The sequence below is a fragment of the Arachis ipaensis genome, chromosome B06 (genome assembly GCF_000816755.2).
Source record: "Arachis ipaensis cultivar K30076 chromosome B06, Araip1.1, whole genome shotgun sequence".
NCBI lineage: Eukaryota > Viridiplantae > Streptophyta > Magnoliopsida > Fabales > Fabaceae > Arachis > Arachis ipaensis.
In genome coordinates, this window is record NC_029790.2 from 27,819,879 (window position 1) to 27,842,850 (window position 22,972).

General features: G+C 37.1%; 1 protein-coding gene across 13 annotated transcripts; it reads left to right on the top strand.

The window, feature by feature from the left end:
• On the top strand, nt 10,454–14,389 carry LOC107648720 (probable LRR receptor-like serine/threonine-protein kinase At1g05700). Of its 13 annotated transcripts, none has more exons than XM_021104327.1 (10): nt 10,454–10,674; nt 11,136–11,268; nt 11,725–11,761; nt 11,826–12,031; nt 12,367–12,428; nt 13,025–13,157; nt 13,250–13,321; nt 13,411–13,482; nt 13,576–13,656; nt 14,194–14,389. In XM_021104327.1, exons 4-10 carry the CDS (start codon nt 11,937–11,939, stop codon nt 14,372–14,374), a joined length of 696 nt encoding a protein of 231 aa, XP_020959986.1. In that variant the 5' UTR covers nt 10,454–10,674; nt 11,136–11,268; nt 11,725–11,761; nt 11,826–11,936; the 3' UTR covers nt 14,375–14,389. The 13 variants fall into 13 exon arrangements, with proteins under 13 accessions (XP_020959986.1, XP_020959988.1, XP_020959987.1 ...); XM_021104329.1 differs by having other exon boundaries at nt 11,881–12,031; XM_021104328.1 differs by having other exon boundaries at nt 11,886–12,031.

A 22,972-nucleotide genomic window follows, 5' to 3' on the forward strand; every position in this document is an offset into this window, starting at 1 on the left:
ACAGCCTTGGAGGTCTTGGGGGTGTAAGGTGAGTTTTGATTGGTTGGCTTGGAGGTGGAGTAAAATAATATTAAAATATCTCTGGTGTACAACTACTAAAACTAGGTGTAACGGAACACTCGTAAAAACATCTCTAAAAAATTATTTTCTGAGCTACTAGTATAAATGACACTAGTAACATATTTATTATGAGAATAGAACATGTATAATGAGGCCTTAGCATTGCTAAATTCATCAGAGAGTGTTGGTGCTAAGCTGCACCAGTAAACCGTAAACTTGGTTAAACCGATTTTCTGTTTTTAACAAAAACAGACCAGGTAACCTTATAATATCATTCAAGCATTTTTTAATACTAATATAATGATAATATTATACTATTATCTCTCTCCTCTCATGAATCGAGTCCGGTTCGTCAAACAGAGACTATTTACAAAAATCAGAATCAAAACTGCCAACCGATACGGTTCAAAAACTAGGTTCTTCGTGATTGCATTATCGAGATTGCCTCAAAGGAGGTTCTAACTTAAGGATGACATAATGATAATGAGGATTGAGATGCTTGATGATATAACAGAGGTGTTCCCTTTACTGATCTTCCGGAGAAATCCGTACTTTCAGAAAAGATCTCATGTACTCGAAAATCAGGGTTGTTACAAAAAATAAACAAGAACAACTTGAAGATGAAGAAAGAACAAAGAACACCAATTTCGAAAATTTTAAAAGAAAATAAAAACATGCAATTGACACCAAACTTAAAATATGAAACTAAACTCAAATAGAAAAACTCAATAAAAAATAAAATTTTGAAAAATTTTTGAAAGAGAAAATAAGGATTCTAAAATTTTAACAAGAACAATAATAGAAGACTCTAAACCAAAAAAGAAAAATTTTCCTAATCTAAGCAACAAAATAAACCGTCAGTTGTCCAAACTCGAACAATTCCCGGTACGGCGCCAAAAACATGGTGCACGAATTATAAATCACACTTTTTACAACTCGTACCACTAACCAGCAAGTGCACTGGGTCGTCCAAGTAATACCTTATGTGAGTAAGGGTCGATCCCACGGAGATTGTTGGCTTGAAGCAATCTATGGTTATCTTGTAAATCTTAGTCAGGATATTAATAATAAAAATTACTTTTGTTTATGAAAGCTAAATAGCATGAATTAAATGTTACTTGTTATGCAGTAATGGAGAATATGTTGGAGTTTTGGAGATGCTTTGTCTTCTGAATCTCTGCTTTCTCCCTATCTTCTTCTTCACGCACGCAAAGTTCCTCTTATGGCAAGCTGTGTGTTGGTGGATCACCGTTGTCAATGGCTACCATCCGTCCTCTCAGTGAAAAAGGTCCAGGTGCGCTGTCATCGCACGGCTAATCATCTGTCGGTTCCCACTCATGCTGGAATAGGATCCATTGATCCTTTTGCGTCTGTCACTACGCCCAGCCCTTGTGAGTTTGAAGCTCGTCACAGTCATTCAATCCTTGAATCCTACTCGGAATACCACAGACAAGGTTTAGACTTTCCAGATTCTCAAGAATGCTGCCAATGGATTCTGGCTTATACCAATCAGAATCCAAGAGATATTCATTCAATCGAAGGTAGAACGGAGGTGGTTGTTAGGCACGCGTTCATAGGTTGAGGATGATGATGAGTGTCATGGATCATCACATCCATCATATTGAAGTGCGAATAAACATCTTAGATAGAAACAAGCGTGTTTGAATAGAAAACAGAAATAGTTGCATTAATTCATCGAAACACAGCAGAGCTCCTCACCCCCAACAATGGAGTTCAGAGACTCATGCCGTCAAAGAGTACAAAGTTCAGATCTAAAATGTCATGAGGTACAAAATAAGTCTCTAAAAGTTGTTTAAATACTAAACTAGTAACCTAGGTTTATAGAAAATGAGTAAACTAAGATGGATAGTGCAAAAATCCACTTTTGGGGCCCACTTGGTGTGTGCTGGGGTTGAGACTTAAGCTTCTCACGTGCCTGGGCTGTTTCTGGAGTTGAACGCCAGGTTGTAACCTGTTTCTGGCGTTGAACTCCAACTTGTAACCTGTTTCTGGCGCTGAACGCCAGACTGCAACATGGAACTGGCGTTGAACGCCAGTTTATGTCGTCTATCCTTAAGCAAAGTATGGACTATTATATATTGCTGGAAAGCCCTGGATGTCTACTTTCCAACCCAATTGGAATCGCGCCATTTGAAGTTCTGTAGCTCCATAAAATCTACTTTGAGTGCAGGGAGGTCAGAATCCAACAGCATCTGCAGTCCTTTGTGAGCCTCTGAATCTGATTTCTGCTCAGGTCCCTCAATTTCAGCCAGAAAATACCTGAAATCACAGAAAAACACACAAACTCATAGTAAAGTCCAAAAATATGATTTTTAAATAAAAAATAATAAAATTATAATAAAAACTAACTAAAACATACTGAAAACATACTAAAAACAATGCCAAAAAGCGTATAAATTATCCGCTCATCAGCCCCTAACCCTAATTTTTTGAAAGAGAAACCATAATCCTAAAACCCTAACCCGGTAACCCGTTTCTTCCCCCACAACCCATCACACACAAATACTCCCTAATACTACAACAGCAGCGGCTGCAACGTGAAAGAGGGAAACGAAGGGAGAAGGGGAAACAGGGGAGGGGTTTACGGAAGTAGATTGAGAGAGGAGGAAAGGCGGCGCAGTGGACGCCACTGCCACCGTCGCCGCCGCTGCTGACAAGGAGGGGAGAGATCTGTGAGGGCCGAGGAAGGAGAAGGAGGAGAGAAAGACTCGCGCCGGCATGCGGGCTTCACTGCCGCCATCGCGCCGTCGCCTGACCGAGGGAGAAGACCGTCGCGCCTCACTGCCTCGCCAGCACCGAACTCGCGTGCAGAGAGAGAGAAGATGCCCGAAAGGGAGCCACCGCGAGGAAGCCATCACCGCCTGTCACCGTTGCCGAGCGTAGGCCTTCGCCGTTCTCCTCGTCACCGACCAGCTTGTCGCATCACCGCTGACGCGCCGTCACCGCGCCGTCATCCTCGTCACAGAGCCAGCCGCCGCCGAGCTTCCACAGCCGCCGCGTTTCACCGCGGTTGAGGGCGTCTCCACCACCGCACCTTGGCCGATGGTGCTGCCGATCTGTTGCTCCGCAGTGCCTAGCTGGAGCTTCTGTTGCTAATGATGGAGGTCGATGGTTGCCGGAAGACACCATTGTTGTTGCTGCCGAAGGAGAGAGAAGTCGTGCCACTGTTCTGGCCGCCAGGAGCAGTCTTGTGGCCGCTAGAAACACCGCCGAAGATGCCGTCACTGGGCTCAGTCACTCCTTCTTGGTTGCGGTAAGGATTTTGTTTTTGGCTTTGGTCCTTTTTGAATTCTCGGAATGCTGTAGTTACTGAATGTTGCTGCAACCGCCTCTGTCGCCGAAAACAGCCACCGAGTCCCCTGCTTTGGTAAGAATTTCTGAGTCGAAAGGCCTTTTGTCGCTGCTCTGTAAGCTTATGCTGAGGCATTGCGGTGTTGTCCATCATAGGGTTGTGGATTCGTGCTTACATTCCGTGCTCGAAGCTGCAGCTGCCTCGTTTTGTCATCCCAGTAGGTATTTATGTTTCGGAAAGTCTCGCGTTAGTATTCTGTTGTGTTCGGTTAATGAATATGAGTTTTGATAACGTGGGGTCGAGTCCTGATTATTGTATGTTGCGATTACTGTTGCTATAGTTATTGCAAACGTGACTTGGAGCTGAGGTTTTGGTTGCCGTCAGTTCAAGTTGAGGTGGAAAGGACTCTGTGAGACTTTTGGGTTATGGATTTGCGTTTTGAGGTAGGGGCGCTTTCCAAAAACTATGTTTTAAGTATTGGAATTATTACATATGGATACTGTTGTGAGATATTGTGTATTTGGTGATTGTATCTGCCTTATGTGTTATTTGATTGACTCGAGTGATTATGGATGTTGGTTTGGTTGAATTGTTGTGCGGCTTTGTGAAATGTAATGTTTTGAAATTGATTCTTTAAAAGATTTGAAATCTGAGTTTAATCCATTGAGGATTGGTTTGAATTGAGTCAATTATTTTGATGATGTGAAAAATAGAATACACTCTTGAATTCAGCCTGGCTTGCTTTAAATGATCTGGTTTTTGATAAATGATTGTTATTGAACCGTTTCTTTAAAGCTTTGGAAGTGAGTTTATTCGGCTGATAACGATTTAATTTTTGAAACGGTTTCCTTGAAATATGGAATTGAGATGACTGTTGGATTTGGCTTGCCTTGAACTGATTTTGGAATTTGGGCTGTTGGAAAAGGATTGTGGAATGGTTTTGTTGGGACTCGAACTGGGTGGCAAAGTCCAAGTTTTAGGGGAGATGCTGCCGGAATTTCTATAAAATCCGAGTCTTTATTAAAATGTTGTTTGGAAAAATGATGAGTTAAAGACTTCTACTATTTTATTTGAATTATCAAGAAAAGGATGATTCATGCTTTTGAAATGAATTATTAAAGAGGAAATTGTGATTTAGTCTTGCTTCGTAAGAAAGGCATTGTATCTCTTTCAGGAGAAAGTTAATTAGGTGAAACTTATGTTTTAAAGTTGTTTTAAATGTGACAAGGGCAATGCCTTTGAATTTGACTCGAGGGTTTTAATTAGAGGAGTTTTAATGACTTTGAAAGAACCTAAATGTCTATTGACAAGTTTCATTTTGAAATGTTTTGAGAAAGGTTTTAAGTACTCTTTGAATCCTGAATTTTTGCAAGACAAACAATTTTGAACAGTTGAAACGCTTTAGAATTTGTCATGGGGGTTGAAGCTGGTTTTGCCTAAGTAAAGGAAACAGCTTTGAAGGAAGTAAATGATTACGTGACTCGGTTTGGCTTAAATCTTATTTTATTACTCAAATCGGAAAGCCAAGGTTTTAATGATTTTAAATGAATTTGGCGAAATGAGTTATGCTATTCTCCCCTAAGGACTTGGGACTCTGCCGAGAAACTTTTGTTACAAAAATCCCATTGTTGGATGGGTGATTTTGAATGTTCCAAAAGGAATCTTTAACTTTCCATGGTTTTGGAAGTTTTGGAAAGAGGAAGCCGAGAGTGGCTTGTTTTAAAAAGGGAATTTTCCTTGAGTAAAAGTGGCTTATGAGCCTGAGATAATTTGAGAAATGAGATCTTTAAAGCCAAGGCTGAAAAGAGTTGAAACTTGATTTCAAAGTGAAATAATTTGAGAAAAAGTGATTTATGGCTTAAATGCCAATTTTATGAATTTGATGATTTTGAATGGTGGAAGTGTTGTTTTATTATGGGCCGGCATGGCTGTGTATGATTATGAATACTGGTTGGTTCTGGATTGAACCGTGAGCCAGAATGGCTGTGTATGATATGAATATTGGCTGGTTCTGGACTGAACCGTGAGCCGGATGGCTGAGATGGATGCATCATATGCATCTATGTGACATTGTTTGGGTGTGCATATTATACTTGGTTTGCCTATGTGAATAATTGCTAATTGTTCTACTTGCAATAACTGTTTGTTTGTGCTTGCATCTTCCTTTTTGTGTTTGCTACTGGGACTTTGTTGGATTGTGGTGATTGGTTGTTGGTTGGATTGTTTGGGCCTAGGGCCGTGGTTGAAATGAGATGAACCGATGGTTGATTTCGGTTTTGTGTTTCTAGTTTGGAATAAAATATGAAAGGCTGTTTTGGTTCAGCATAGATAAACCGTTTTGAAAGGCTTTTGAATTTTTGAGAATTGAACGGTTCTTCTTTCAGAAAAGATTTTCAGACTTTACTTTTACTGTAAACCGTTGTTTTTGAAAAGGAGGCATAAGATGGTTATTAATCACTAGTACGGTTTATCTTTACATATCCTATTACAGTAATTCCCAAAAACCCTCTACTGAGAACCCTTTCAAGGATGATGTTCTCACCCCCCTACATTTTTCCCCTTTCAGGATATGGGCGCAGAAGTCACGAAGAGTTTATTTAGTTGTTGTTGTGATGCTCTGTATTGCTTTAGATTATTACTCATTATACCCTCGCCTTTATCTTTATGAGTTTTTGTAAGTTGTATGGTATCTATGGATGTACATTACCGAACGAAAGTATTTTTGGGAGCGGTTTAAAGTTTAAAGTTTAAACAGGCTCATATTTTAGTATTAAATAGTATAAGTGTCGTCGTAATGTCCGAGCTATCAGAGTCGCGCAGCCGGAAGCGTGAGTTTTGGTAGTTAGGGTGTTACACAGTACAAAAGAACAATGAGAATATCGTTGTTGCTCAAGATACTGCTACAGTACAGTCAAAATAATAAGAATCCTCCTCAATCCCAATCCATACAGCAAGCTTAACAACCTCAAGAAGTGTCATTAAGGAGATCTAATAAAGAAAGGAGAAAATCTATCTATGGTCTCAAACAAGCTTCCCGTCAATGGTATCACAAGTTTAATCAAGTCATTACCTCATATGTTTTTGAGGTAAATATTATAGATAAATGTGTATACCGCAAGTTCAGTAGGAGTAAAATACATATTTTGGTCTTATATGTTGATGATATTCTACTTGCCAGTAACGATATAGGCTTATCGCATGAAATTAAGAAATTTCTATCGAACGAATTCGAAATGAAAGATCTTGGTGATACCTCTTTTGTATTAGGAATCAAGATACTAAGAGATCGCTCTCAAGGTATTCTTGGATTATCACAAAAGAACTATATAAAAAAAAAAGATTTTAAGTAGATATGTCATGGAAAATTGTAGACCAATGGACACACCCGTAGCTAAAGGAGACAAGTTCAGTCTCAAACAATGCCCTAAAATGATCTTGAGAGGACAGCAATGCATGATAAACCTTATGCATCAGCGCTAGGGAGCTTAATGTATGCTCAAGTCTACACACGTCCCGATATATCATTTATAGTGGTAGTGTTGGGTAGATACTTGAGCAATTCGGGCAGGGATAATTAGATAGTTGTTAAACGCATAATGCGTTATTTAAAGAGAACAAAGGATTACATGCTTACTTATCGGAGATCAGAAAATTTGGAGATCATTAGGTACTCTGATTCCGATTTCATGGCATATGGTTGTGAAACTTTGTCATTGAGCTTCGAATAGTAGATGACATTGAAAGGTCATTAAAGATATTTTGTGACAATAAGTCAACAGTACTATACTCCAACAACAATAAGAGCTTGACAAAATCGAAGCATATAGACATCAAGTTCTTAGTTGCCAAGGAGAAAGGTTAAGAAAAACAGATTTCCATAGAACATATAGGAACAGAGTATATGCTAGCAGACCCATTGACCAAGGGATTAATCCATAGAGTCTTTCATGAGCACATTGCTCGGATGGGTGTCAATATTTGTGATGCCTTGGTTTAGTGGGAGTTTATTTTATGCTGTATATCCTATGACAGATAGTTGAATTATTTTTCTGCAGAATTAAGTTGATGGTTTATTTCATGTTATGTGAAATGTTCATTTTGCAATATTCGTATTGTGTTTGATCTCAATAAAGTTTTAAAGTTGGACCAGCTGGAAATAGACATGCATGAGATCACTTGGCATGTAATTTCCATATTACTCATCCAAATTTGATCTATGTCGTTAAGTATATTAGGATGGTGATTGTCGTGGTTTAGTCACGATATTAATGTGATAAAAGCTGCGGTAGTTCCATATCTAATGTATGAGACGGACCAGATTGTTAAAGTAATGAGAGAAATAGCATTCAGATGCGCGCATAAAGTTTATAAGATGTGATTATGTCAAGAAAGTATATATGTATAGCCCAAGTGGGAGATTGTTAGGAAATTATTTTAATTTCCTTATTTGTTTGTGGGCAATACATATATTAATTATAATCACAAATTATGCTATTTCAAATTAAATGACTTATATAATGATGATCTCATTTATTGTTATAAATGCTAAATTGAATAAGTTATTATTACTTTTGATTTGGAATTAAATGAGAATAAAACCGGATATTATCTTTTGTTATTTAGATAATTATCTTTCGGATTTTAGATATATTATCTTTTGGACTTTAAATACTATTTTATTTGGGCTTTAGGGTTTAATGGGTGCCATGCTCAAATATAAATAGGCCTTCAGGGTTTCGGTCTCCAATATACCAAAGCCGCCTTTGTTGCTCTTTTCCCATCAAAAGAGTCACGATTCAGCCTCCTAGGAATACAGAAGGCTTTGGTTGAGGAAGATCGAAAGAACCACAAGATCCAAATTCTTCCATCAATTTCTGACTCTTATGAGTAAAGGTACGCTTCCGCATTATGTTATATTTTTGGTGATTCAATATGGATGATCTGGGTTATTGAAATTAATTTATTCTAACATAGATATTATTATTTGCGTACTGATATAATTAATTTATAATTAAGTTATAATTAATTTCTATCCCAATTTTTGCAAATTGAAATTTAAATGATTGAAATTATTAAATTGTCAGAATAATAAAAACTACAACTACTCAATTCAAGTGCACCGGCAAGTACACCGGGTCATACAAAGTAACAAACTCACGGTAAGTGAGTGTTGATCCCACGAGGATTAATTGATTAAGCAAACAATGGTGAATAATTATTCTAGTTAGACAATTCAATTTCGAATGATGGACAAAGATATAAACTGAAATTTAAATGACTTAAAATAAATGAAAGTAATAAAATAACAAAAAAGTAAATGACATGAATGTAAATAACTTGGAATTTGAATTGCTGGAATGTAAAGTGCAAGAATGTAAATACTGAAAATGTAAATTGCAAGAATTAAGAATGGGAAGAACATTTGGATCAAGAGATGTTTGACGAACGGATTTTTGATGGTTTAGAATTTCACAAATGAATTCTCGTTGCAAGTATAGTTCCTAAACCAAACAATAATCCTTTCATACAAAAGATTGTTTGTCACTAGTACAAACCCCTAAAATTTATAAACCAAAGTATTGGACCTCGGGTCGTTCTCCCTAGGAATTACAATAAACAAGGCAAGAGATCAACAATAGAAAAGCAAAGAAGAACAATTATTATGAATTACCTCTTATTGAATTAGAAGAAAGTAGAAGGAACAATACTAGATCTACAACAAAATATAAGAACAACATAAAGGAAATTACAATAAAAGAATAGAAGAAGATGAATGTAGCAACAAAGAATTGAGAGATAGAAGAGGAAAAAAGCAAAGATTAAAAATCTAGATCTAAGAACTAAACCTAATCCTAATCCTAATTCTAGAGAGAAGTGAGAGCTTCTCTCTCTAAAACTCTAAAACTACTTCTAAAACTAAACTATGACTAATGATTAAAGTATATTGATCCCTCTTCAATCCTTGGCTTAAATAGCATCTGAAATGAGTTGGATTGGGCCCACAAGGCTTTAGAATTCGCTGGCCACGTTTTGCTTTAAGTGAACTAGGTGGCAGCAACAGCGCGTGTGCGTACTATGCACGTACGCGTCACCATGTGCGGTTCAACCATAGCAAATCTTATATCGTTTCGAAGCCCCGGATGTTAGCTTTCCAACCCAACTGAAACCGCATCATTTGGACCTCCGTAGCTCAAGTTATGGCCGATTAAGTGCGAAGAGGTCGGCTTGACAGCTTTCCGGTTCTTTCATTTCTTCATGAGTTCTCCAACTTTTCATGCTTTCTTCCTTCATTTCCTTGATCCAATCTTTGCCTCCTAAACCTTAAATCACTTAACAAACATATCAAGGCATCTAATAGAATCAAGGTGAATTAAATTTAGCTATTTTGAGTCCTAAAAAGCATGTTTTCACATTCAAGCACAATTAAAGGAGAATATACAAAACCATGCTATTTCTTGAATAAATATGGGTAAAAGGCACTACAAGAAAAACACCCATTCAGCCACACTTTTTTTAAGCTACATTTGAAAAGTGTAGCCTATTACGCTTTTTCGCATGGTGCCCTTTTATAAGAGAAAAGGAAACACTATTGAGGCATCACTTCAAAAGCGTCTCCTTAGACATTTTAAATATCACTTATAAAGCATAGCCAAATCTAAAAAGCTATGAGTACACTTTTTAAACCAAAGGGGGCACTTTTAAAAAGTAACCCATTTGTTAAGTTTTGGGTGCGCTTCAGAAGTGTCTCCTAATATTAAAATATCAAATTGCGCTTCAGAAGTAACCCATTTTGTTTACCCTCGATCACCCTCAGTCCCTCCTCACTCACGCAACACACACCCTCATCCTCACTCAACAGACACAAAAAAGAGGGAAGAAATCAGAAAGCTAAGGGGAGAACGGGAAGAAGAAGAAGAGAGGAGAGGGAAGGAAGGAGAGAACGACGGCGGCTAACTGGCTAGGGCTCTGCCGTCGTCGTCGTCGAATGCCAGTGAGAGAGAGAGAGAGAGAGCTTGAGGAAAAGAGAAAACGCAATGGAGGAGAGAAGAAAGGGGTGCTCTGTCGCCGCTGAAACCGCCGCTGCTAGGGCTTGTTGTCGTCGCCGTTCTGCCACTGCCAGGCTGCTGTATCGCCGCTGAGGATCTCGAAGGGATGTCTCACTGCCGTTGTGCTCTGTCGCCGCGCTGCCGTCGACTGGAGCTCGCCGCTGAGCTGCTGCACCGTCTCCAAGCCGTTGCGTCACCGCTCATCTCTTCTTCACCATCGCCGCTCATCACCATGGTTGTATCCTCTGTCACCAGGTAAGCATTCTCTGTTCTGTAACCTCTCTTTCTCGCTCATTCTGTAACTCACTCTCACTTTTCAGTTCGAAGGTGTCTATAGTTTTGATAGTGGCTAATTGAGATAGAGAAGGTATGTATCAATTTTCAATTAGTTCTGTGAATTTTTGGGGGTTTTCGGGTTCTAATTTTAGGTTTTCAATTAGTTTAGTATCTGAAGGAAAAATTAGTGAAAAGAACAGGTTTCACATTGAAATATTCTGATTGATGTCTTGGTTCATACGCATTCCTTGAACATAGTGGTTGCTTTCAATTTCCAGCTTCAAGCTATATTCCTGTCTGATGCTTTTTTTGGTTATGTTTTCTTTGCTTTGGGTGTTTTACATGGAATTAAGCTGTGTTTTTTGTAGGCAAACAAGATTTAATCTGTTATTTATCTGATTGATTATTGTTTTTATTTTTATGTTGGTTTTGGTGTACAGAAATAAAATCAGGACATGGATTTGTTGTTGAAGATGAAGGGTACAGGCAGGACAGTGACATTTAGAAAGTTAAGCTTTCAAGGGAGGCATTGACACAGCTCTCCAAGTTAGTTGAGTCCAGAGTTAGTACAGGGTGAGTATCTTTTTTTTGTGTGCAGCTTATGAGAATTTTTTTCATCTTAATTGATGTTGGAAGCTGAAAGTGCTCATTCAGTTGTTTAGGTGATGATGATATTTGGATTGATAACATCAGATAAATGTGTGAAGCTCTAAACAATTGAGTGAATTTATATGGTTTTATGTTTCCTTTTTTGATGATTGCTTTTGTAATTGACAAGTTCCATATGGATATCGTCTAGGAATATGGCCAAATAGCATTCTCCTATGAAATTGCTTTTAGAGTTGAGTCAGGTCCATAATTCTAAATTGGTAACAAAACTTATTGTTTGCTTCATGTTGTAATTGACTGCATTTTATATATAATTAAATGCTAGATTTGAGATTCCTATAGTATAACTAATACCTTATGAACTATGTTCTGTTTCCTCTGGTTGAGATTATTTACTGAATTTTGATTCTATCATTTTAGCAGATCCAGAACTTGAAACATCAGTTCTTTCAGTTTGGTAAGTTTTATAACATAGCATAACTTTTCTTGTTAGAAATCTAAGTCAGATTTTTCTTGTGCAGTCTCGATACGATCTTAACACTATTCTATTCCTTTTGGAATTGGGGCTGCTACCAGGTTAGATTAAATACTATCTACCATAAATCTTCTATTTGCATATCTAGAGGCTGTGGATGGCAGCACCTTGGGCCTTTCATAAATCTAGGAGCATTCTACCTATGTGGGATTTCACTTGCTGCAACATTGGCATTTTGGGTCAAATTAAGAGGTAAAGAACTTTGGATTGGTATGACCATCTTTTCTAAGTTTAAACAGCATCCTCCCCCTCTCCCTGTAACTCATATTTGTCAATTTGCACCAGGTTCCATTTTTTCTGATCTTGTAGCTGATGAAGTCTCTAGGTTAATTTTAATTTTGTTGTTTAGATTTTGTATGAAATTAATTAGACTTGAATTTTTAGGTTTAACTTAGTTTGAATTAGGATTTCAAATTAGAATTAGCTTTAGTTAGTGAACTTTGAACATGTTATTCTAGTTCTTGAGTGTTGTATTGTTGATGGTTTGGATAATAATTCTTGATTTATTTTATGTGAAAGCTGATTAGATTCTTTATTCCATTGGGTTCATACCCTCCTAGTGTGTGTCTTCAAGGGATGCGATGGTCAACTATCGGTGATCAGGTTTTACTTCCTTCACATTTCAATATTATAACCTGAAAAATAGTAGTTTTAGATATTTTATTAAGAATATTTCACATGATTAAGTTTTGATTCAGACACAAATGAAATGAACATTTTCTTAGTATTTCACAACGAATCCTAAAACCAAGTTTGGATTGGGACATAAATGAAATGAGTATTTTGATGCTTGCAAAGCCATTGATCGAAACTACTCGGATTGTGATTAATAGTTTTCATATCAAGGGTGATGTATGTAAAAGCAATGTCGGCATTTTGTTTTTCGTAAAAGACTTCTATTTGCGGTGCTATTGCAGAAAGAATATGAACTTCGGTTTTGATGCAACTCTTAGAAATTGTAATGCATTATGGATTATGAAGCTGATTCTATGTAAATGGATATCAGCTTGAAGCCTTTCTTGTAATCATGCTTATTTTGAATTTAAATTTTTGTAGGAAAAGCTTTTTACTGACACCTTGGTTAAGACCATGGTGGAAGAAGCTTTTTACTTTGTAGGAAAAGCTTTTTACTGACCTCATCTTTTATTGACTTATTAGTTCTCATATTTATGAGAACAACTTCTGCTATCATGAATGTGAAGTCAAATTATGGGATAAAAAGAAATTGGCAAGGAGATCCATGCATTCCACTAAGTTACATGTGGGATGGTGTTAATTGCAGCTATGCTGGTTCTTCTTCTCCAAGGATCATATACTTATAAGTTTTGGTTAATTTTATAATAGATGAAACTACATAGTTTTCTCTTGGATGAAATTGATGAAACTTATTTATAATCATGATGGTTGTAGGAACTTATCTTCCAGTGGTTTAACTGGAAATATAGCATCAGCCATATCCAATTTGAAGTCAATAGGATATTTGTAAGCCACTGAATCCATCAGATGTACAATTATAAATGCTGAGGTCTAAATTTCAAGAGTTGAGTAAAAATAATTTGTTCCAATTTCAGGGATTTATCAAACAACAGTTTGACAGGATCAGTGCCTTATTTCTTATCTCAACTTCATTCCTTGAAAGTTCTGTAAGTCAGATATTTTCATATTGAAAACTTATTTCTAAATGAATTTATAAAATAAAAAATAAGTGACAACACAACATTTTTCCTCCAATGAAGGAACCTGGAAGGGAATCAGCTAACAGGAGCAGTTCCAATGCAACTCAGAGAGAATTCAAATAATGGCATGCTCAAAACCAGGTATGTTTTATAGTTTATACCTCAAATTTCAGTTCCAAATAGTAATATTTTCTGTTACTAACATGTTTATTAAACACTTAGTGTGCAGGTTTCATTTAAAAAGAAAGTTTTATTATTAGTATGTTTGACATTCAAGGAAACAGTAAAGACAAGCAATGCTATTTCAATTCAATCTTTAAAGTAGTAAGAGAAAAATTGTACCGTAGGTTCTAGTAGTGTAACATCCAAAACAAGGTGTTACACCTTACACGTATCTAACTTTGATTTTGTCATCAAGTTATTTAAGCGGTTATATCCTATCATCACTTTCAAGTTTCAAACCTTCAGCATCTCACTCTTTTAGATCTTTCAACAAATTAGTTATTAAGTTGTTGTAAAAATTGTATTGCACCTCTTTTACTTTAATTATCAGATTTTTTTTTGTTGTCACTTGGTTGTGACTTTTAATTACCAGTTTGTGAAACAAAAATGTCTAGTCTTATTGTAGTGCAACTTTTGTTGATTACTACTAAGCAGTGCTTTTATTATTATTGTAAATGCAAGTTTTGGAGGAAATCAAGGTCTTTGTTATTCAGGTTCATGCAGCAATAGTAATAAAGTTGTGGTTCCATTGGTGGCATCACTAGGTGGAGGTTTTGTTATTCTAGCAACAGCAATCACTTCTTTTTTATATTCAAAAGACATAGAGGTACATGATAATCTTCTATGTTTGGTTTAATTTCTAAGACAGTTAACTTTATATTTTACTCAATGCATTGTTTCCACATACAGTAGCCTCTGAAATGGGAAATCTGAGAGTATATTCAAGAATAAAGATGGAGTTAGAGTCAAATAAACAACAATTTAGCTATGTTGAAGTCCAAAAAATTACCAAAAATTTTAAAAGGTTTGTGGGAAAAGGAGCATCTGGAACAGTGTATCATGGCTATGTAGGTGATACTGAAGTTGCTGTCAAAATGCTGTCTCCTTCAGACTCAAACTCAGCCCAAGCATATCTACAATTTCAAGCACTATTCACCCGGTGAGAACAATAGAAGAGGAGAATCTTGATTATGACAGTAATGCTTGCTCATCCAGCTTGATTTTTAATAGTCCCTCCTAGAAAAATGCTCTTTAGGCCAGATTTTGAGATGGATAATTGATTTAGAATATGTTTAATTTAGTGTGTATGTTTAATTTAGTGTGAGATGTATAAATATTTAAAATTATGTTCATTCCAATACTTTTGGTTCATTATAAATATATTTTTTGTTGAAAGATCATTTTTATTATTTAAATAAATTATTTATTATTTTGCATTTATTTTTATTTTATAATATTTAACTCATTTAATTAAAAATATAAAATGATACATGTAATCATATTACTAAATATTATGTACAAAAAATTATTAGAATATATATATATATATATATATATATATATACAGAAAATTTAAAAAAAAAGAGGGACCTAAGGCTACACTTATAAATGGTAGCCATAGTATACAATGTGGCTACGCTTTACAAGTGATGCAGTAGCGTTGAAAAGCGTAGCCTATTCTGGCAAAAATAGAAGCTGAAAAGCGTAGCCTTTGGTCCTGGACAGCATCACTTGAAAAGCGTAGCCTATTCCCAAACGCCAAAAGCGTAGCCTTTGGTGCAGAAAAGCGTAGCCTTTGAGAATAGGCAACGGCCGAATAGGAATCACCCCAAAAAGCGTAGTCGTAGCCTAAAAAGCGTAGCCGTAGCCTAAGGCATAATTTTTTTTCACTTTTGGCTACACTTTTCAAGTGTACCTGAATGGGTGTTTTTCTTGTAGTGAGGTGATAAAATCCCCAAAAATCAATACAAAACAAACCGTCAAATTGGGGTTTGTCAACCTCCCCACACTTAAACCAAGCATGTCCTCATGCTTAAACCAAGAATGAAGTAAGGGTATGGCATTTATTCAATGGAAACTAACTAAATGCAATCTACCTATATGCAACTATCTAAATGAATGCAAGTGCTTGGTCAAAATAAATCAATTCCCAAGAAACATATATGCACAAGGGCTAACTACCCATTTTCTCACTTTTTCACATACTCATGCATTTTCTTTTCATTTCACAACTCATATGCATTGATCTTATTGAGCTTCACCTTGGGGCATTTTGTCCCCTTTTTATTTCTTTCTTTTTCGTTTTCTTTCTTTTTCCATTTTTTTCTATACTTTTCATATATTTTTTTTTTCTCATTTTTTCTTTCTTTCAAACTATATACAAGAGTACCAATGCATAAGGTCTATACATTTAATCAATACATGAGCATGTACCCAATTCCCAATATTTACAATAATAATACAAAACTACCCTTTTATTCACCCAATGTCCCAAGGTTCCCACACTTGAATGATACACACACTCTAGCCTAAGCTAATCAAAGATCCAAATAAAGGACATTCATTGTTTTTTCGCTTTAAGGCTTGTAATGTGCTAAATTAAGAACAAAATGGGTTAATCGTAGGCTCAAATTTGGCTAACAATGGAAGATAAAAGGTAGGCTATTTGGATAAATGAGCTAAATGAAATGATGGCCTCAATCACATAAATGCATGAATACAAGGAATAATGGGACATATAGATTCAAACAAATCAAAGATTACAATCATAGAAAGAGAATAATGCACACAAGAAGGAAAAATAAGTGGTTATAAGATGTAACCACACCGTTAGGCTCAAATCTCACAAGCTTGTGTTCTTAGCTCATAAATCATGTTCCACAAAATATATAATTCAAGCAAGTTCTATGAAAAGTTTTCCACTCAAATCAATTGGTGCCCTATAGATAGAAATCCTTGGAAAATTTCATTATTTTGACTAAGCTTATTGTGTATATATATGCAAAAATAAGAAAATGCAACAAAAATCCAAAAAAACCTAAAATGAAATGCAAAAGTGTTGGGATTAGAAATTTGTCACCCAAAATTGCCGACCGGTCGGACGACCTCCCCACACTTAAAAGTTTGCACCGTCCTCGGTGCAATCAAAGATGAGCAAGGGGGTACGGCGACTCTCCGGATTGCTATGTGTTCTTTCTTCCGCTTCCATGGTTGCTTGTGGTGCATTCATTATGAAAAACAAAAATATAACACCATAAGATGAGAAGATATAAAAGCAAAGAAGCATACATTGTTGGAATGAGGTAAATCACTACCATGGTGTTTGGAAGTGTTGGATGAGGGGTAGGAGAATGGAAGAAGAAAGGAGAAGGAAAGAATTGGAAAGAGGAGAAGAAAAGAAAAGTGGATGGAAGAAAGGGCATCCACGCGTACGCACGCATGGCGCGCGCGCGTCGTTGGCTTATTTCGAGAGTGGCGCGTACGCGTCATGTGCGCGTGTGCGCAAGTGGGGTTTGTGCTAGAGGCACAACGTTGGCGCGGCGCAGGCACAACTCTCTAGAAAATGTATGGAGGTTGGAACTTCTCAATCCACGCGTACGCACGCATGGCGCGCGCGCGTGGATGGTCGAAAATGCTGGAAGTGCGCGTACGCGCCATGTACGCGTACGCGTGGATGGTGCTCTGTTTTTCAAAAAAATTTTCTATGTTTTTGCACCCATCCAAGCATTCCAAACCTCCAAACAGCTACCAAAACACCATAAAACCTTATTTAACATACTTAAACTACCAAACATACTCAACTAACTAAATAAAACATGAAATTAAACTAATTCTACCAATATATACAAAAGAGAAAATGAAAGGATTTTACCATGGTGGGTCGTCTCCCACCTAGCACTTTTGTTTATTGTCTTTAAGTTGGACTTATGGGGAGCTCCTCATCAAGGTGGCTTGTGCTTGTATTCATCTTGGAACTCCCACCAATGCTTGGTTCTCCATTGTGCCCCAAGATTCTTCATAGATTGAGCCAAGTCTTGATGGAGTTCTTCACAAGCTTGGGGCTCCCAAAGTTGATCCTCTTCTTGTAATCCGGGATCCCACACTTTGTTTTCATACCCGTCTTGAGGTTGATCATCATTATTAGTCCAACCGGGTGGTGAGTAAGGTGAATTCTCTATATAGTGGCCAACAATCCTCCTAGACCCATCTATTTGAGCACTACTCCAACCTTTATATCTCATGTTTGATGCATCAACCATAATGAGCATTGATTTGCAACGCCAACCACAAAACCTTTTTCGTTTACGCTTCATCCCACAAAGCTTCCTAAGTTGGCCATCCGTTTCAAGCAAACCATATTCAAGTGGGATAATAAAGCTAGTAGAAATAATTTTCACCCACTCAAATGAAGGAGTAGGTGGCCACCTAGGCAAAGATGCTTCCAAAGATCTTGACAAAACATAACCAACCCCCGTTCTTTTATTTCTAGGGACTTCCATCTCTTCACAAGATTTCTCTAATTCAATCCTTTGTTCATTAATAATCAAACTATCTAAGCCTTTTCCCTTAATCAAACTATAATTGGGAGGGTGAAAGGAGTTTACCTCCACAACCTTTTCAAATGCACCGGGAGAAGGTTCTTCAAGTTCAAAGGATTCTCCACTACTAGGACTTGATGCTTGATCTTCATCACCAAGGGAACTAACTTCTTGCTCTATCCCATCCAAATCTTCATATGGAATATGTCTTGGAAGGTGTGCACTTTCCTTCCTAGCATCAATTTCAATCATCTTGGAGGGGTTTTCTTCAATTCTAGATTCTAGAGCTTTCCAACCCAACTGGAACCGCATCATTTGGACCTCCGTAGCTCAAGTTATGGCCGATTAAGTGCGAAGAGGTCGGCTTGACAGCTTTCCGGTTCTTTCATTTCTTCATGAGTTCTCCAACTTTTCATGCTTTCTTCCTTCATTCCCTTGATCCAATCTTTGCCTCCTAAACCTTAAATCACTTAACAAACATATCAAGGCATCTAATAGAATCAAGGTGAATTAAATTTAGCTATTTTGAGTCCTAAAAAGCATGTTTTCACATTCAAGCACAATTAAAGGAGAATATACAAAACCATGCTATTTCTTGAATAAATATGGGTAAAAGGTGATAAAATCCCCAAAAATAAATACAAAACAAACCGTCAAATTGGGGTTTGTCAATGTTGCATTCTCATAATCAATAATTTTCATCTCCTCTTCAATCATGCAATCATTGATCTCTTGACAAATCATAAGTGATTAAATTCTAATGTCTTGGTAATTCAATCTCTCTTAACTTGATCAATTGCCAATTTCTTGATCTAATTACTCATGAGAAGAGATAAAAATTGGTCTCTGATTTAGAGCCACACAATTTCATGAATCAAGTTATGGGTTGATTACATGTCACATATCAATCCCAAACTCAAATTCACCAAATTGGGAGAAAGATCTTCAAACTCAATTCTATAATCCTTCTCTCAAGTTTTCATAGAATTCTATAATCCTTGGATTGAAGAATGAATATTTTTTCTAAAGAATTAGATGAAAGAAAAATTGAAGATGAAGAATCAAACAAATTAAACCATTGAATTGCAATAGAGCTCTCTCTCCCAATAAAGAGAGTTAAGAACTCATAACCAAAGAAATACAAAATGGATAAGGAAGAAGATGGAAGAGGGGAAGGGAGAAAGAGGGTCTCAAGACCTCCTTCCCAATGATGTTTTTGTATAGTGACCCTACCTCTATTTACAACTGATAAACCACTATTTTATGGTTTATCTTGTGCTCAATGGAGTGGTTTTTATCAAGTCTTTACACACGTATTCATACAATTTGCATGATTTTACAATTCCTTCCCAATTTTGTTCTATGATTGAAAACTTGCTTCCTACGCCTTTAAATTGTGTATTTTAATGTCCTTTTATACCATTCAATGCCGTGATCTGTGTGTTAAGTGTTTTTAGGCTTTACAGGGCAGGAATGGCTTAGAAGATAGAAATGAAGCTTGCAAAAATGGAAGGAATACAAGAAACTAAGGAGCTGACCAGCGAGGAACGATGCGTGCGCGTACCAGACGCGTGCACGCGAAAAGCGAGAGTGCATGGCGACGCGTGCGCGTACCTGACGCATACGCGTCACACGCGAAGAAGACCATCGACGCGTATGCATGACTGACGCATACGCGTGACATGCGCCACGTGCAGAAATTACAGAAGACGCTGGGGGCGATTTCTGGGCTCCTTCTAGCCCAGTTTTAAGCCCGAAAAACATAGATTAGAGGCTGCAGAGTGGGAGAATCATTAACACATTGATTCATTCATTCACACATCCAATCATTCATTCATTCACATAATTTTAGGTTTTAGATGTAGTTTTCTAGAGAGAGAGGCTCTCTCCTCTCTCTAGGTTTTAGGATTCTTAGGTTTAGCTTTTCTTAATTTCAGAATTCTACCTTGCTTCAATTTAGGTTGCTTCTACTTTAATTGTTCTAGTACTTTAGTTTATTTACTTCCCTTGTTGGTTTGTTTATTTTCCCAATTTAACTTATAAACTCTCCATGTTAGACTTGATTTTCTATTTAATGCAATTTGAGGTATTTTATATATATTGCTTCTTCTATTATTTGTTAGTCATTGATGTTTGAAATTGGTTGTTTGGATTTAATATTCCTTGCTAGTTTTCTATGTTTTTATGTTGTGCCTTCCAAGTGTTTGATAGAATTCTTGGGAGAGTTTTAAGTTAGATTTTCCTATTCTTAACTTGGATTGATTAATTGGAGACTCTTGAATTATCAAAGGTCTTTTATTGATTGGTATTGGAGACTTGCTAGTTGATTTGAATTCCACTAACTCTAGTCTTTTCTTGAGAGTTGACTAGGACTTGAGGAATCAAATTGATTCATCCACTTGACTTTCCTTCATGGTTAGAGGTTGACTAAGTGGGAGCAAAAGACATTTACTATCATAATTGATGATGATAATGAGGATAGGAATTCCAATTCTCAATACTTGTTAAGACTTCTCTTAATTGTTATTTTATTTTCTCGTCTTTTAAATTCCTTGTTCAACCTTTCAAAAACCCCAAAATATACTATCTCATAACCAATAATAACTACACCTCCCTGCAATTCCTTGAGAGACGACCCGATGTTTGAATACTTCGGTTTATTTTTATTGAGTTTGCTTTAGTGACAAACAAATTTTTATATGAAAGGATTCTTTGTTGGTTTAGAAACTATACTTTCAACGAGATTTTATTGTGAATTCTTTACTAGCAAAAATCTGTTCATCAAAATGGCGCCGTTGCCGGAGAATTGCAAACGTGTGCCTTATTATTGGTTATTGTTAATATTTACTTTTTGCTTGTTTGTTAGTCTTTGTTAGTTCTAGGACTTAGTTGCTTATTTTTATTAGTTTTTGCTTTTATTTGCTACTATGAATTCTCACCCCTTTGGCTATGAGTTTGGTTCAAACTATGTTGAGGAAATGGAAGCTATAATGAGAACATGCATCAAGGATGGGACAATCAAAGGTGGGAGGAGCCTCAAGCTTACGGACAACCTTCTTGGCAACAACCTCCTCTGGTCTCACACATGTATAACTCCAATCCTAATGCATACCAATCGAATGGATGTGGTAGTCCTTCTTGTACGTGTCACCGACCACCACCACATACCTATGGACTACCTCCTCAACATAGCTTTGAACCACCTTACTCACAAGCCCATTTTCACCATTCGCCTCCATATGACCCTAATCCTTATCCACCACACCAACCACCATACGAACCATATGAACCATATCCAGAACCACCACCTCAATATTCACCATCTCCATACCCTTACCAAGAACCACCTTCCTATTATGAACCCTTTAACCAAAATAATGAACCCTCCTATCCATCCTAACCTCCACTGGATGATAACACCCTTAATGTTATTCGCCAAAGGCAAATAGAGCTTCAAACCACACTTACCTCTGCTTTCACTGGTCTAACCTCTACTATCCAAGCTTTTATATCCCGTGTGGATGCATCAGTCCAAGAGCACCATGATCCCAATTATTCTATTGACACAGAACAAGAGAGAAGGGATCGGCTTAGGGACTTAATGGATCAGGTTCACGCACCCATACTTCATAAGAAGCATGAGAAGGCGCAAAATGTGGAAGTAGAGACCCTTGAAGATGAAGGAGTAGCTGAAGAATTAGTGATGGAAGATATCAAGGAGGAGTTCGATTTTGTATTAGAGCAAGTGGAGAAAGCCAAAATTATAGAAGAAGAGGAAGAAGTGGTTGAAGACTTAGGAGATGTGGAACTTCCATGGGAATCTAGAGTGGAAGAAAATCCCTCCAAGAAGATTGAACTTGATGTTGAGGAAGAGAGTGCACAACCTCCAAAACAGTTGTTGAATGAAGACTTGGAGGGAATGAAGAAAGAGTTGAGTTCCCTTGGTGATGAAGATCATGCATCAAACCTTCTTTGTGGTGAATCCTTTGAACTTGAAGAACCTTCTCCCAATGAGATAGAAAGCAATGCGGAGGTAGATTTCTCTCATCCTCCCATTTATGATTCAAGTGATGGAGAGGAGTTAGATGAAATTGTTGAACAAAGGATTGAAATTGAAGAAGCTTGCAAAGAGGTGGAAGTTGTCAAGGAAGAGCACAAGGGAATGGAGCTTGAAATCACCTTGCTAAAGTTGTTAGAGACCTCTCCCCCAAAACCATTACCATCCAATACAACATTCAAGTGGGTAAAATTCATATCCCTTAGCTTTCTCATTCCACTTGAATTTGGTTTACTTGAGACAGATGGTCAACTTAGAGCTCTTTGTGGCGTTAAGAGTAAAAGGAAGATGATTAGTGGTTGGCATTACAATCCTAGGATAGTTATAGTTGGATGTTCAAGATCTAAGTGCAATGGTTGGTATAAGTCTCAATTGAATAGGTCTATGAGGTTGTTTCGATGTCTCAGTGAGAATTCTGATTGCTCACCACCCAAGTGGAAAAATGATGATCAACAAGAAGACGGGTGCAAAAGCAAGGTTCGGGACCCCGGAACTTATTCTAGCAATCAACACTTTTGGGGCCTTGTCACTTGCTTTAACTTGCTTGAAGGCTTTATGTGCCTAGTTTGGGATCCCGAAGGCTATTGGAATTGCAAACATTGGTGGGGATTCCTAGATGAGTTCAAGCACAAGCCACCCTGACAAGGAGCTCACCAAATGTCCAACTTAAGGACTTTAACTAAAAGTGCTAGGTGGGAGACAACCCACCATGGTATAATCGTCCCTTTTCATTCCTAGTTTTATTTTATTTTGTCTTTCACAAGTATTCATTCATAATTTCTGCATTATCATCTGCATTCTGCGTAAAAAAATGGTGTTTGACGCGCACGCGTCTATGACACGTACGTGTCATGCGTGA

Coding starts and splice junctions, on each gene's coding strand:
- LOC107648720 (XM_021104332.1), top strand. CDS start 11,937: ATGGCAGCACCTTGGGCCTTTCATAAATCTAGGAGCATTCTACCTATG. Junction 13,322..13,410: donor TTGAAGTCAATAGGATATTT/GTAAGCCACTGA, acceptor TTCCAATTTCAG/GGATTTATCAAACAACAGTT. Junction 13,657..14,193: donor AATGGCATGCTCAAAACCAG/GTATGTTTTATA, acceptor TATTATTGTAAA/TGCAAGTTTTGGAGGAAATC.